This window comes from Vicia villosa, linkage group LG3, assembly GCF_029867415.1.
Source record: "Vicia villosa cultivar HV-30 ecotype Madison, WI linkage group LG3, Vvil1.0, whole genome shotgun sequence".
Taxonomy (NCBI): domain Eukaryota; kingdom Viridiplantae; phylum Streptophyta; class Magnoliopsida; order Fabales; family Fabaceae; genus Vicia; species Vicia villosa.
Genome location: NC_081182.1, coordinates 92837242 through 92854842, shown reverse-complemented (window position 1 = coordinate 92854842; position 17601 = coordinate 92837242). Strand labels below are relative to the sequence as shown.

The 17601-nt window shown below is 33.5% G+C and overlaps 2 protein-coding genes across 2 annotated transcripts; both read left to right on the top strand.

Moving 5' to 3' along the window:
* Nucleotides 1–61: 61 nt before the first annotated feature.
* Nucleotides 62–733, top strand: LOC131656352 (agamous-like MADS-box protein AGL80). The gene has a single exon (XM_058926086.1). The coding sequence runs from the start codon at nucleotides 104–106 to the stop codon at nucleotides 731–733; it is 630 nt and encodes a 209-aa protein (XP_058782069.1). The 5' UTR covers nucleotides 62–103.
* A 12912-nt stretch (nucleotides 734–13645) lies between these two features.
* Nucleotides 13646–14290, top strand: LOC131658568 (agamous-like MADS-box protein AGL80). The gene has a single exon (XM_058927848.1). The coding sequence runs from the start codon at nucleotides 13646–13648 to the stop codon at nucleotides 14288–14290; it is 645 nt and encodes a 214-aa protein (XP_058783831.1).
* Nucleotides 14291–17601: the final 3311 nt, after the last annotated feature.

Genomic DNA, 17601 nt, shown 5'->3' with positions numbered 1-17601 from the left:
TGGTCTCTATATATACAACACATAATTCACAAAACGAAAATTACCAACCATCAAGTTTACTTCTTTTTCTCTATCGATTTTCATCTTATTCTTGTCAAAAACCATGACTAGAAAGAAGGTGAAGCTTGCTTTCATTGAGAATGATACTGCAAGGAAAACAACTTACAAGAAAAGGACGAAGGGTTTATTGAAGAAGGTCGAGGAATTATCAACCCTTTGCGGTATTGATGCTTGTGCGATAGTTTATGGCCCATATGATCCTCAACCTGAGATCTGGCCGTCGCCGTCGGGAGTTGAAAAGGTGCTTTTGAAATTCAAGACAGCGCCTGAGTTTGATCAAAGCAGATGGATGGTGGATCAAGAGAGTTTTCTCAAACAAAGAATTGGGAAGGCTGAAAAGCAACTTAAAAGGCAATGGGCGGATAACAAAGAGACAGAGACAACCATGCTGATGTTTCAATGTCTCAATGCTGGGAATGTCGAGCAGAACGATATGTCGATGGATGTTTTGAATGATCTTTCTTGCATGATTGATCATAATTTGAGGAAGATTGGTAGAAGGATTGAATCAGGTGATAGTGAAAATCCAATCGAAAGTCAAGTCATGGCTGCTCAAAGCCAAGTCCAACTCCCTATGGCACCACCTCCGCCACTACTACCACCACCGCCACCACCACCAACCGTACCTGATAATGATGTTATTGAAATGATGAGTAGGTTGGGATGGCTATGAATAATAATGATATCATTCAAAAGTAGTTGTTCTTGGTATTTTTTAATGATATGATGATTTATAATTTTGGTATTTTTTGTGCATGTGAAGATACAGTCATTGGTCATCATAGTGTAATTTTCACTTGTTTTATGTTTGAGACTTTGAGTGAATAAAGATTATATTGTGTGTGCTTTCATACTTTTGCAGTATCCTTAGCCTTGACTATTATTAACAATCACATTTATCTATAAAAATAGTGATTTATCTAATGTAATAAAACACGTGAATGAAAGGTAAGGATCGTACAAAAAAAATTGAACTAATAAAAGATAATCACCCAACAATGAATAGTTGTGACTTGGTATTGAGTGAAGAAGTGTCTTGTAACATCCAAACTTACTTGTTAGCTAAAAAATAATGGTAAACACTATGGTACCATAGTGTTTAGTTGGGTACCGGTACCCTCGTCTAATCAAATAGTTGAATTCAATGTCACATCACTTATTTATTTTATTTTATTTTCAAATAAATTAAAATTAAAATACAATTTACACTAAAGGTACTGGTACCCAACTTAAATTCATGAGTACCAAAGAATTTACCTCAAATTAAATAACATATTTTATAGGTTTTTGAAATACAATTGACTCTTCTTTCTGTATACAAATTTAATAAAACGAAATCTTCTATACATTTGCTTTGTGAAGATAGTACTAACTTTACTTGAAAACAAATTAAAACAAAGGATAAATATATAATTATGAATAGTTATATAGATATAATTAAAATATATTATGTTATTAATGTATGACAATTAATAGGATTTTAAACCAATGTACATAAAACAACACCTTCAAGTAGTGGGGTGGTTATTATTTTTGGTAAATTCTTTGGTACACATGAATTTAATTAACAGCTATTTTTTAGAAAAACTGTGCCTTTATTTTTTGTTTAACGCAGACTAATAGATTTCTTTTTATGTTTTAATATTTGAATAATACACTTATAAAACTAAATTTAATATGATTTATTTTAAATTTATTTTTGATATTCAAATAAAAAATTTATAATTTACTTTATAAAAACACAGTAAATATTAGATTTGACGTAATATATTCATTAGAAGAACTAAAAGGTTTATTATATATATATATATATATATATATATATATATATATATATATATATATATATATATATATATATATATATATATATATATATATATATATATATATATATATATATATATATATAATTTTGGGCCGACCATATTGGTCATCGGTCTATGTTGAGATTCCAAGACTCTATGATGATGGGGAAGAATTTATAATGAAATCTTTCCATGGGTGATTACAACAAAAGTCTAGTGATTTGATGTCTTTTGAATCCTAATCGATGGTAGCAACTCGCGCGATATCATGTACTCTGAGTTGTTTAAAAAATGGGTTTGGAAAAAAGAAGCTTATGGCCATATGAAAGATCCAAACATTATGCTATTGTTTCAAAACAAGGTTGTCGTCTAACTGCAAATTAATGGACTAACTTGTGGTGGAAAACCTCCTATGTTTTCTTTTTGGAATTGATGGATCAACTTCTTTACTGAATCTGGTGACATACAAGCGAGATAGGTTCATCTACCATCTTAAGGTGGCGTCTTTAAAGTGATGGACGAGCACTGACTCGAATTTTCAACATTAGATTGTCCACAACGTGTAAAAATGACAAACAAACACATAAAGTAAAAAATTTAAACAATCAGACTCTTGGAATTCCACTATCATATTCCCAAATCAAAATTCACATGTGTCGCACTAGAAAGATTCTTTCTCAACCTTAGACGAACACTGGATCAAATTTTCAATATCAAACTGTTCACAACGTGTAAAATGGACTAATAATCATAAAAATTAAAAAATTAAACCAATATGACTCCATGAGGTCCACCATCTACTTCCCAGAAGCAAACTGTTGTTGCCATGTCCAACACTGAAGCTGAGTACAGGGCTCTAGCTAACACTACCTTTGAAGTTCTCTAGATAAAGTCTCTCCTCACTAAACTAAGAGTATCATTCACTACACCTATTATATTTTGTGACAACTTGAGTAGTGTTGCTCTGGCACACAACCCTATTCCCCATGCTAAGACTAAACACGTGGAATTAGATATATTCTTTCTTAGGGAGAAAGTATCGAACAATAGTCTGGTTTTGCAGTATATATCTGCAGTGGATTAGTATTCTGATATGCTTACAAAACCCTTGTTGGCTCTCAGGTTTTTACAACTCAGAGATAAGCTTCAAGTTCAAGATAAGTCATCCCTTGCACAAGGAGGACCATGAAATCGAGGGGAAGATATTAGAGTAAACTGTTAGAATAGAGCAACTAAGCTAAGTTAGCATGTAATTAACTATATAACATAATGTGTTGAGTCAACACATTATGAACTGAATTATATAAGTTTAGTTTCCCTCTCTTTTGTAATCAACTTTGAGAATAACAAATTCGGTTAGAAACTCATTGAAAACTCTCCTCTCTCTCTCTCTCTCTCCCCTATTCCTTGATCAAACTCTAATAAAAGAAGTGTCATCCACAGAAGGTCTACATGTCGATGTTTGACACTAGAGGAACCCATAAAAAATAGGTTTTTTTTTCAAACCATAACAGATTATTTTCTTAAACTAGCGATTTCTCAAATTATTAATGTTATCAAATATAGGTAGCATGTATAAATTATATTATCCCATTTTTTACACATGCGTCAAGTAAAATTATATTATCCAATTTTCATAAATTAGTTGTTAATATATTTTTTGGAAGAAATATATGCATTTTTGTCAGATTTTTAGAAAAGTACGGTAAAAATACATACCTTCTATAGGATATTTTTTGAAACCCCGATAAAAATACATATAGTTTTCTGGAATTTAAAAAAAAACTAGTAAAATTGCTGGGTTTCTATCAGATATTTTGACAAACACAGTAAAAATGCTTATGTTTATATGAATGATTTTGAAAAAACTAGTTTTGAACAATTTTTATTTGGTTAAGCAATAATTTCGAAAAATTTGGGAAAAGGATGAAGTCGTTAGGATTTTTAAAAATTTGGTAGTTTAAATTTCATCTTTTTTTAATTTATTGTAAGTATAGAAGGATCACATGACACAATGGTTTCTAGGTAGTGTGACAGAATTGTAGCTGTTGTAATGAGGGCTTATCAGATGGGAGATGACATCCAGGACTCGGATATCAAGGCTGGAAGAGTAGTCGCGGCCGACTCTCATAGGAGGCAAATGATACTCAAGAAATTTCGTGCACTCTCCAGTATATAACGAAGAGTATCTACACCTATTGCTTGATGGACTAGAGATTCTGTTGATGAGCAAGCTACATAAGATGTCTAAGAAGTAGTTGAGGTTGATACACAGATGGTGACCGAGATAGAAGTGCCCCATCGTTTTGAGACGGATGTTGCTCTGCAGACGGCTACTAAGGCGAATGCTTCGAGCAATATGGGGGTTACTTCTTTGGTTGGGACAAATGGTATTGTTCCGTATACGACATAATCGTTTGAACACACGGGTGGAGGGTTTCTAGGAGGCCTAATGATTGTTACGTGCTAAATTAATATGCCGATCGTGTGGAATTCAAACGATGATAGGGAGAAGTATGTGTATGTTATGCTGAACTTAACTATATTTATTATTGATACATTGAAAATAATCGATGCTTTTTACTTGGGTTGTTATAGGACTGGTTGCCGTTGAAGGTGCCTACCCATGGGAGGAAGCTGAAGAAGTTCATAGGATAACACATGAAGATAAACATAACTTTAGATAGACGATTAAATAATTTAACAAAACAATAATAAATAAGAAAACCTAAACACTAACAAATAATTCTAGATGTTTCAACATCTTGATTATGTTGTCGATAGATATAGAAATTGTCGCCTCAAACTCGATTGGTCCCTTAGTTAGCCTACGATGATATGTTGTCCACATAACATTTAAATCTTCTTCACTCTTCAACTCAATATGATCGTATTTCATCCTTTCATTAGTATCAATCTATGGTTCAAGAAACTAGATCTTACTTACATTTATGTTTTCTTTGTCGGGGAAAATATTATTCGGTTTGGATCTTAGAAGAGCGAGACAGATGGTGTCCTCAAGAAGCCTAAAATCAACCGGAGGTTTCACCCTGTTGAAGCCCACTTCTGCCTTAATCAAATAGTGAGGAATTGTAAGATTTTTTTTTTACAACGAGTTATCCTTATTAATTCTAATTTGGATTCATTATGTACCTCACAAAACGGTCGGTGCAATCCTAGCCGTACAATATAGTCGGAAAATTCTTACTTTTGATGAAAAATACATACTTTTGATGAAAAATGTGATATAAAACGCAAATTGGTGATAAAAATGTATACTTGTAAAAAATTGGTAGTTTGCTTAAAAGACTAATAAAACGTACAACTTTTAGAAAAATTTGAAATGTTACAGCTGAATGGTAAAATGGTTTTTAATTATGCAAGGGTCATATAATAAACATAAATTCTTGTATAAAAACGAACATAACACATAGTTTATAAACAACCAATCACAATTTTTTGTTAATTAAATAATAAAAATAAATTTGTCTCTATCTTTTATTATCACCACCACCTCAAAATAACAACACCTTATTGATTGTTTCTAAGAATATAGATTTATGTGCATCTCTATACAAGTATATATATTTTTTATAATAAAAACATTACAATTGCAATTTAGGAGATTCCAATGACGATGAGAGGATAAAATCTCCTAGTAGCACCACACAAACCCGAGGTTTTAACTAGCCACCCACAAGTTTTATCTAGCACGTAACCTTTTATATTGCTTTTATATTAATACCTTCAAGTAAATACCAGAAATTTATTAAAATATAGGCGGTAATTTCTTAAAATATAGGTGGTTACTGTAACGACCCGATTTTATTTCCTTATTTAAATTATTCGGTGTTTATGTTATTAATTATTATTTGTATGATAATTAATTATTTGTTATGTTTTGGTGATTAATTGAATATGTGTGTTATTTAATTAATTATGTAAGTATGTGAATACTAGTATATATTTAGCAAGGAAAACTAGGTTTTTAGAGACATAACAATTTTTTCGGAAAAAGAAGGACTAGAGATTGAAGGTAAGAGTGTGAATCTAAGTGATTATAAGTTGATATAATTAGGTAATGTATGTGGGGTTAGATAACATGATTTAAGATTTGAGAATTTTGCTATTTCATGAGTTTTATCTTGAAATTGAATGTTAGTCCACAAACTATGTGAAATATGACATGCTATGATGATTCTATATGAGATTCTATGAATGAGTATGTGAATAACATGTGATTTAGTGTATGTATGTTGAATTTGAGAAAAACCTATCTTTTGAGATTGTGTAGAATCCATAAAATGCTTGTTTGAATCATGTTTGATGGTAGCAAATGGATGTTTTATGATAAATTGATGATTATTTGCGGTCAATTGATGCATAAATGTAATGTTGGGTTATTGATATGAGAGGTTTGGGTATGTTGGGACATGTTTAAAAGGGCTTGGAATAAAGAAACCTGAGTATTTTCGTCATAGGTTATCTGGTAATCGATTACCACTTATTAGTAATCAATTACCAGCTTAAAAATTGAGTTTTTTTTTTAGTTTTCTGGTGCAGTAATCGATTACCACGTATCAGTAATTGATTACGGCAGACTGACAACAAAATTTTTGTTTGCAAAACTAAAAATGTCATAACTTTTGAACCGTAAATTCATTTCACGTGTCGTTCGAAGCGTGAGGAAGCTAATGCAATAACCTTTGTGATGGAACTAGGTTGTTTGGCATTGGATGATTTAATAATTATGTGGTTGTGTAAATGACATGTATTTAAGTATGTGTATGTCATGAATTAATGTTACACTATGCTTGAATACATGTGACTGAATGTGTGCTAATTGATGCATTGTTGGGACAAAAATCATGTTGTGTACGTTGTGCAATGTAGGAAGATATGTGATTATGTATGGTAAGAGGTTGCGATCGTCTTAGTTGCATGAGTCTTGTTTGTTGCGCACTTACACTAGCATGAATCTTTGAAAGAGGCAATATCGGGTAATCTTAAGAGGATTATTTGCTTGTCCCAAACCTAACGCCGAATGGCGTTTGAAACCTTAATGTCGAATGGAGCATTAAAGGTGGTTAACTAGTCTAAGGGGTGGAAAATCAGCTTTCCGAAAATGATAATGGAGGGATCCACATGCATATCGCATAAAGTCACACTTGAGTCGCATGTGTTGGTGTGAATTGTTGTTGTTGTGTGATTATGTGATAAGACTATGTGGAATGATTTTGGTGGATATACATATATGTGGATGTTGTGATTGGTATTGTATACCTGTATTATGTTTCATAATTGTATACATTTAAAATTTGTGGTAATTGAATATAATTACTTGAATTGTGGAGCTATGTCGTATGAGGTAAACATGTGAATCTTGATATATTATATATGATGCACGTTTATGCGAAGAGTGATGAATTCTTGGAATGTATTCTTGTTGTGTTTTACATTTCCCATTATTATGTTTATTTATAATGATTTAAATTCTGATCCTTCAGTTTGAATGATGTTCATTGCGACATCGCGCAAGTTTCGAAGAGTAGTGGTGCTTCGGAGGAGACTTAGCTTGGAGTTTTAGATCTCCTTAGCGTGTTTTGACTAGGTAGTCATATTGTGCTTTGGTCATATGTAACACAAGGGATTTTGGTTTATTTTTATTACCTATGTTCTGATATTATGAGATATTGTTTTACTCATACGTATGACCTATTTAGATTTGATATATTGCTGATGAGTGGCCTTGAGCCGAGTGTTAACCCATATTTTGTGAGTTAATACATCCTTAGTTAGAAAATAGTTTAATGTTATTTTGTCTTTAATATTTTCTTATTTCCATGCTTATTTGTTGTTTTGGTTTAGTTAGTGTGGAGCACATTAGGTGCTCCCTTTTGGTTGGTTTAATGTTGTTTTGAGTGCAGGAGTAAGCTCAGAGGCATGCTGAGGCGAGACTGCGCAAGACAGAATGAGTGCTACGAGGAAGGAAGCTAATTTCTACCCCAAACTCTTTTTTCCACCCCAACCTCTTTGGTAGGAATACCATTAACCAACACCGACATTTTGCTTTGAAAAATAAAAAGATCCATCCATCTTCTCCATATAAAGCCAAAACCCATTTTCTCCATTGTAATTCTTAAAAAAATCCAATTCACTTTATCATACGCCTTCTCAAAACCCACTTTAAAAAGAAGACAATTCCTCCCCTCTTTTTTAGCAAAATCTAACACTTCATTAGCCACTAACACTCCATCAAGAAGTTGACGACCCGGAACAAAAGCACTTTGACATGGAGAAATAATGGAATTCAACACCTTCTTTAATCTACCCACCAAAAGCTTAGCAATTGCTTTATACATGCACCCTACTAAACAAATAGGTCTATAGTCATCCAATGAAACCAGATTAGGAGATTTTGGAACCAAGGTTAAAAAAGAAGAAGTCACCGCTTTGGACAATACATCTCCGGTGTGGAAGCAATTAAAAAACCGAATAAAATCCTCTTTAAGAAAATCCCAACACTTTTTTAAAAATAAAAAAGTATACCCATCCGGACCCAGACTTTTAGAAATTCCACAACCCCATATATCCTCTTTAATCTCCTCCTCTATACATGGTTTCTCAAGCCCCTCTCGCTCCTCCAAATTAATCCTCTTGAAAGAAATCCCTTCCAATGCTCTCCTAACTCTTTCCGTTTCTGAAAATTTCTCCCCAAAATGACGTCTCACCTCCTCCTTCACCTCCTCCAGCGACTCGAATAAAGAGCCCGAAGAAATAATCGGACCGATGTGACTACGTCTTCTCCTCTCCTTCATGACCTTGTGAAAGAAATTACTATTACAATCCCCCTCCTTTAACCACTTGACTTTAGACTTTTGAGCAAGCATACTTTCTTTAATTCTCAAGTTCAACCAAAATCTACTAGACGCCTCTTTCCTCTCTATAACAATCTCGGAGAGATTGTCATCTAACTGCACTTCCAATCTCTCATCCCAAAATTGATAGCCTTCACATTCTCCTCTACCTCCAAATCAATCTTGTTGAACCCATTCTTGTTCCACCACATTAATCTTCCTTTTATAATTCTAAGTTTTTCTTTCAAAATAAAATCCTCTCTTTACTCCACATTAATCTCTTTCCACTCCTTCTCCACAAAAGGCATAAAAGAATTGAGCGAAAACCATTCATTATTGAACTTGAAAGGTTTAGGGCCTCAATCTTCATTATCCAAAACAAGCCAAACGGGACAATGATCCGATATGTCTCTATCCCCAATTTTTTGAACAATCACCCGCCATCTACCTACAATTGTATCCGATATTAGAAACCAATCTATACGACTCATTGACTTACCATCACCACTATACCAAGAAAACTTCTTTCCTTTATAAGGAACATCCACCAACTCACTTTTCTCCACAAAATCCGCAAAAAGATTAATACCCACATTATTATCATGCAACGATCTCCGTTTCCTTTCACTATGATGCATAATGGTATTGAAATCCCCTCCGAAAATCCATTCTCCATCCCTATGGGCTCCCTTCAACTCCAGCAACTTCCTCCACAACTCCTTCTTTTTATTCAAAATACATGACGAATAGATATTGACAATATAATAAAGATGGTTCTTCCATGAAAATTTAATCCCCAAAAACCTATCTCCTTTGAAGCTATGTAAAACCTCCAAGTCACCTTCTTTCCATAAAGTAATTAAACCTCCTGGTAAACCGGTGGAATTAGAAAACGAGTAACCAATAGGCGTGTTACTCCATAAACTTTTAGCACAAAAATCTTGCATATTGACCAACTTTGTTTCTTGAATCATGAAAATATCTGCTTTGTTTTTTTAATCATAAAACTAATTCTCCTTCTTTTAAGCGCATTACCTCCTCCCTCCAACCTTCCTATTCTTCTCCACTAGAACTGCTTCCTCAAATTTCCTCAACACACTCCTTTTACCTTCCCCATCCACCACGCGCAAAGCTTCAATAACCGTCCATAGTTTTCCTCCTATATCATCCTCGAGATATCCCCATTGTTTTGAATTATTCCTAATGATATCGGAGTTTTCAACTTGGTTACCATAATCCACCTTCCCTGCTGCATAAGAACATATGACCGGTTCCGAATGTGTAGAGCAGAATTTTGAATTTGAGACTAAAGCAGAATTCAAATACATGTTTTCTTTTCCTTTTGATTTTCCTCAAGTTCCTAAATACTCCTTTGTTCAAAACAACACCTACCTCCCTAACATTTTTTAATTTAACTTTCTTGGATCTAGGACACGGCATCATCTCCCTGTTCATATGATCTTATAACTTCTTATTCATCACAACCTCTGTTTTGGAATGAGATATGGAATCCGATACAAAGGTGATAGAGTTTTGATTTTGAAAAACCAACAGTGCATTATCGAACCGACCCACCTCCGATGTTGAATTTCGAACAGGCTGAAGAACAGTATCTTCCTTCCCCATTCTGAAAATCTACCCTCCCACAAGACTGCTCCGATACAACATGAAAGGCCCTCACATTACTCATGTTCCTCAATTCCAAACCCACACCCCCACTGCAATTCGTTTTAACAGACCTAGGATGACTACTGACATTGTTAATCCTCCGTGCTTCGTCATTTAATCTCAGCCCAGAAGACATAAAACTGTCAGAATTAGAAAAGGAATTTTGTGAATCGTTTACAAAGTTACGAGAACTACTCGATAAAGTTCCCTTCCTGTCAACACAATCAAGAGAACTCCTAGCCAAAAATTCTTATATGCTATCAGTGTCTTCCTCCCCCCCTAATCCTATATTATCCCAACAGTCCTTGCTAGACATAATATCATCAGAATCCACTGAGTCAGAAGAAACATAATCAGATAGAACAGAAGAAGAGGTACCTGGGAAACGAGACTGGAAATCATCTTCAACATAGATAAATAAGGAGAACAGATTTCCATCTATGTGCACTTTAACTTCTTGCTTAGAAACGATGTTTAGTTTCACTTTCAATGTAATTCTGATAAAATCAAAATTACTGCCACTGCAGGAAGAATCATTAACACAAACAAAAGAGCCGAGAGAGTTCGCCAGAGCCACGAAAAAGTCACTATGCCACGCGACACAAGGGACCCCGAAAACACGTATCTTAACCATCCTTTCCTTATCGACATCGTTTACCTTCCACTTTCAAACCGTCGAAAACCACAACTTCCACTTCGATTAACCTTCTCCTAACAAAACTTCCAAAGCATCCTCTTCAATTTCTTCCAACAGACAAAGATTGGGACCCATAACCAATGCCCTAATCGAGTGAAAACCTTCCATATCTCACATAGTTTGAACCCTGTTTGCAGACCCCAGAGTCAAAATTTCCTCCACCATGGCCTTTGAAAATCTGTTATTGTCTTCCTCCCTCGAGTTGTGATTGAGAAAGACTACTGCCTCATTGGGATCCTTAGAACAACTCTCTTGAATGCCTCCCCTCCGCTCCATAAGAAATAGTTTTGAACGAAACCTTACTTTTACCTCTATCAACCTATATACGCTTCCTGCTCAACACGTCCTTATCCCTGTACCTCTCGAATAAAGGAAAATTCGCGTGAATTTTCTTTCCTTGCACAATAACATTATCCAGCTTAATTGCTAGAAGTCTTGCATCTTCAACCTTAACAAATCTTGCGAAACCGAATTTCTTCCTGAACTTGTTTCTTCATGGAGCTATCGAAACTTCAACCACTTCCCCCATACAACCAAATAACTCATGGAAATCTTTAGCTTTGCAATCGTCAGGAAATGCTGAGAAATAAAAGCATACCACCGCATCGCTCCTTCCACCTTCCAGTTTCCTAGCTGAAGAAAAGGTATCCCAGATGAAAGGTGCCTTGCTTGAATAGTTCTTCCTTACCTCCGTCCATTCGTCGTGACGGTGAAACAAGCCACCGTGCATTCTCAACCTCAAAACCCTAATCCCCTTTCGCTTTCCCGTTTATCCCCTCTCTAAATTTTATAATTTGTTTGTGTTACTGAGGGGGAAAAAAATTCCAGAATAATTGAATCGTGAATTACATCCATCCTTAAAGTTATGTTTTTTTTATACTCAGACTTTGAATTACATTTAGTAAAAATGATCGTTGTTGATATGTTGTCTGTATTCTTAAAGTTATGATAATTTTCTTGTGGTTATTATTTGAGTTATTTTTGTCTTTATAGTTTAACCGGGAGATGATGAGTGTGATAGAATCACTACAGTTCCTTTTTTATTTTAATCAACAAAATATTAGGAAATATTTATATTTATTATTGATATTTGTAAATATTTGTAGATATTAGACATGTTGAAATTAACAAGTTGGTGATTTACTATATTTTAAAAAAAATTTAAACTATTAATAAATTTTATAATAATTATTAGGCTTAATTGCAACTTTAGTCCCCCTATTTTGTCTTTTTCTCGATTTTGATCCTTCTATTTTAAAAATCACTATTTTAGTCCCCTTTTTAAGTTTTATGTGCAATTTTTGTCCCACTATTTTGCTTTTTTCTGCAAAATTAGTCCCTATTCCTGTCTCTTTTTCAATAGAAAACTTAAAAGGGACCAAAATCGTGGTTTTAAAAATGGGGGACTAAAATCGAAAAAAAGACAAAATAGGGAGACCAAAATTGTAATTAAGCCGAATTATTATTATATATCAGCAACAACCAAGTCTTATCGAATAATCTAATATATGAATGAAGTTATTCGTGTCAAATTGGGATTATAATATGATATTGAAGATTTAGAATAATATGAATATTAGTTGATCAATTTTAATCAACAAAATATTTGGAAATATTTATATTTATTATTGATATTTGTAAATATTTGTAGATATTAGACATATTGGAATTAACAAGTTGGTGGTTTACTATATTTAAAAAAAAAAATTATTAATAAATTTTATAATAATAATAATTATATACGAGCAACAACCAAGTCTTATCGAATAATCTAATATATGAATGAAGTTATTCGTGTCAAATTAGGATTATAATATGATATTGAAGATTTAGAATCAATATGAATAGTGTCAGAAATGAAATAATTTCATATTAGTTGATAAATTTTAAGCAATATAGTAAGTACTATTTTTATGTATAGTACAATATTCTTTGTAAAAGATATATTTTATTATTTAAATAAATCAATAATATGATATAAGAAATAATGAGTTTTCAGAAAAGATAAAGTATGCTTTGTTCAATCATAAAGCAGCATATGGTGTCAAAATAAATTTAAAGAAGATATAATAAAACTGACTAAAATAATTAAAGAGGAAAGAAAAAATCACATTAATTACATCAAATGAATATGGGGTAATAAAACAAATCAAACGTATGTATAAAAATTTGACAAAGAATCTTACCAAAAAATAAAAAATAAATTTGAGAAAGAAAATAATTAATTGGTGGCACACAAAATAGGGTAATTTACCGCGTGCATGAATCACGTACGTATTGAAAAAGGTAACCTAGGCCAACAACTAACCACGTACGTGCATGAATCAAATATTGTTTTTATACATCGACATAGATGGAATAAATATAAAGAGCCATTTTACCGTTGTATAATGCCAGTTGGAAAACACGTATACTGATATACATGCACCTAACCACGTAGGTATATCGAATTTGGTCTCTATATATACAACACATTATTCACAAAATGAAAATCACCAACCATCTAGTTTACTTCTTTTTCTCTATCGATTTTCATCTTATTCTTGTCAAAAACCATGACTAGAAAGAAGGTGAAGCTTGCTCTCATTGAGAACAATACCGCAAGGAAAGTAGCATACAAGAAAAGGAACAAGAGTTTATTGAGGAAGGTTGATGAAATATCAACCCTTTGCGGTATCGAGGCTTGTGCGATTATTTATGGCCCATACGATCCTCAACCTGAGATCTGGCCATCACCGTCAGGAGTTGAAAAGGTGCTTTCGAAATTCAAGGCAGCGCCTGAATTTGATCAAAGCAGAAGGATGGTGGATCTAGAGAGTTTTCTGAAACATAGAATTTCCAAGGCTGAAAAGCAACTTAAAAGGCAATGGGCAGATAACAAAGAGACAGAGACAACCATGCTGATGTTTCAATGTCTCAATGCTGGAAATGTCGTGCAGAACGATATGTTGATCGGTGTTTTGAATGATCTTTCTTGCATGATTGATCATAATTTGAGGGAGATTGGTAGAAGGATTGAATCAGGTGATAGTGAAAATATTAATCACCAAAATCCAATCGAAAGTCAAGTCATGGCTGCTCAAAGCCAAGTCCAACTCCCTATGGCACCGCCACCGCCCCTACTACCACCACCACCGCCACCACCAACCGTACCTGATAATGATGATATTGCAATGATGAGTAGGTTGGGATGGCTATGAATAATGATATCATTCAAAAGCAGTTGTTTATGGACTTGATGATGCATATCCTTTGAGGTGGATATCACGACTTTAGTCCAAAATTTAAATTATACGATGATTTATATTTTTGGTTTTTTTGTGTATGTGAAGATACAATCATTGGTCTTCATAGTGTAATTTTCACTTGTTTTATGTATTGGTGTTTGATTGAGTAAAGAGTCTATTGTGTGTGTTTTCAATACTTTTTGCAGTATTCTTAGCCTTGACTATTATTAACAATTACATTTATCTATAAAAATAGTGTTTTATCTCATGTTATAAATATGGTGATGAAAGGTAAGGATCATAGAAAAAAATGAATTAATAAAATATAATAAATCAACAATGGATAGTTGGGACTTGGTCTTGAATGAAGAAGTGTCTTGTAACCTCCGCTTTTTTTTTCTTCCAATAAGTAATGCTTCATTAAACTCATTCAAGAATACAACAAGTAATTCGAAACGAAGAAGCCAAAATAAAACCCCTTACCTCTTTAAACATCTAAGAGGCAAGATATTTCATATTTCAAATGTAAAAATTACAAGACACAAAGGAAATATTAACAGTACTAAATCATCTCCACGAATAGGAAACTATGGCGGCATAACAATCATCAAAATTAAATTGTTTACCTTCTGTTGAATGCAGTATAGGGTATGCAATAAAATTTTTTTGGAAATATTGATCCGGGAATTATCGTCCTCAGAGATGGAGAGATGCCAATCAACAGTTTATACGGTTTCGAACTTTGGATTGAATGAGCAAAAAGTAAACAAAGATATAGACAAGAAAAGAATAAACACATTCTTAGAAGAGAAATAACTTATCAGGAATGTAAATATATTCACTCTTCACAAACGTAAACTTACCGACCTATTATACTCAACCTAAGATACTCATATATGTTATCACGTACCTCTCACATAAGCGTCCATCTCTGGAGCACAAACGAGATCATCTCACAACTAAGGTTATCTCTAACGCGAAGTCGCGAGAACATCCATATTCTCGCGTCGGCGACCTCTCGCGCGCCACTCAAACACGAAAGCATTAAGTACAGATACAAATAGTGAATGCTAGCTCTAAATCTATCTATTGAGTTCAGAACCAACAGATTATCATCCTAGATATAGATTTAAGAAGTTTATCTCTAAAGCAACCCAAATCCCCAGCATATAGCAAAAATTCAGGATAACATCAACACAGATTTATAAAGCAAGTTAAATATAACATTATAATCGTTAAATATACATAAGATTCGAGTAACTATACAAAAAACCCAACACAAAGAAATACACAGAGAATAGAAGAGATAAACCAAACATCTCGTGGGTTGTCAGCTCCGATTGATGAGAAATCCACCTCTGATCTTCAAAGTGCATGACCCGGTGTTGTTTTCTAAGCTAATCCTACTCTAAGAATGAAGTTGATGGTGTTGGGACTCAAAAATACCCAACCCATAACATAAAAATGTGATTTTTCCCCTTTTTAACAAGTGTGAAAATTCGTCAGCTCGCTTAGCGGCAAAGAATCCGCTTAGCGGACTCTGCTAAAAATCAGATTTTGTTTCGCCATAACTCGAGAATCGTAACTCCGAATTGCGCCCGGTTCGAAGCGTTGGAAAGTTTATTCAATTCTCTATCAAATAATGAATTAATGGAAAACAAAATGATGATTTTGGTCATCCTTATTTTGATCCTATGGAAGTCCGCTTGACGGTGGCTAAGAGGGCTTGCACCAAAACTGCGAAATCGAAGCCGTGCCTTTGACACTTTATTCCTCAAGGATCCAATATGCATAACTACCTACAAAACACAGGAAAAACTATCAAATGATATAAAAGTATATGAAAATACAACTAATCACAAAGTATACGTAATTATACACAAAATGGGGAATTATTCAAACGGTATTAACAAAAGTATCGATAAGTGCCACTATTTACATACACAAAATAAGTACATTTTGGCACTTATCAAACTCTCCCCAACTTGAAACTTTGTTTGTCCTCAAACAATGTCAAATAAATCAAAGAATTGAAAGTAATAAACCAAAGAATTGTCTATCAACAAGTTTTGAAAAACCAAAAACAAATGTATGGTTCAACACAAAAACGTATAAACAAATTAAGTACTTACCACTATCCTACAATGACAACATGTAAACGAAACGAATCCTAAGTACAAAAAGCTCACAAAACTTTTTAACACAATACATGCTCACAACATGAATCACACCTAGCAAAAATTCATCAATGGATGAAGAACACACAAAGGTGAAGGACTTTTAACACTCATCCAAAAATCTTGCAAACAAAAGATTAAATTATGCATTCATCCAAAAATCATATTGAAGATACAAAAGCAAGATCACAAGGGCTTTTCAAGGTTGTAATGTGGCTTGGTTAACAAACAAGGGATATGTCATAAAGCTAATCGAAACAAAAACTTGCCTAAACCTAAGGGAGTGATCAATCCACCAAAGATTCAAACAACAAAATCTCGATTAAACTTCTTCCTTAACCACAAGTTTCTCAAACCAATCACAATACTTATTTGCACAGTTATTCACTTCTCTTTTCTTTTTCTTTTTCAAAACTTTTTCTCTTTTTTTTTTCTTTTCTTTTCACTTTTTTTTTCTTTTTTTCCCCTTTCTTTTCAACCTCATAGCAACAACCAAATAAGTAGCAACTATTTCTCTCCAACTTGAATTCAACCACATCATCATGTGAATACTCCCTACTTTCTAAGGCAAGGTAAAAAATCATACCAAAAATCCTGGTTGAGGGTTCAAGAAAACAAAGAATCAACCATCCATGTAAAAATGAAAACTAAACACTCAAAGATAAGCATTTAGCAAAAACAACATGGACATTGACAAAAAGCTCAAAAGGGTTAACAAATGATCACACACTCACAAGGTGAATTGACTATTTGGTTATGGTGGTTGTGCTCAAAATGAAACACAATGCCTTGATCCTTTTCATGCTTCCATAAAATCAACATAAATAAAAGATTAAGCATAATAAAATCCAGTTAAAACAAATATTGTGGCCTCTAGCATATGTAAACAATGGAAAGCTTCCTTACATTTATGATTTGGGAACTAAAGTGATTCAATCAACAAGCAAGTAATGCAAAAGAATGAATGATATGGTAATTGTACAAATGAAAAGTTTCCTAAACATGCTATGATATATAAAGCGATAAATAAGTACCTTGAATGATACGACTTCAAAAATAATATCCTACCATACATCCGCAGGTTGAAACACTCAAGCTTTGGAAAAT

What these genes read in the sequence shown, in the direction of transcription:
- LOC131656352 (XM_058926086.1), top strand. Translation starts at nt 104, where the DNA reads ATGACTAGAAAGAAGGTGAAGCTTGCTTTCATTGAGAATGATACTGCA.
- LOC131658568 (XM_058927848.1), top strand. Translation starts at nt 13,646, where the DNA reads ATGACTAGAAAGAAGGTGAAGCTTGCTCTCATTGAGAACAATACCGCA.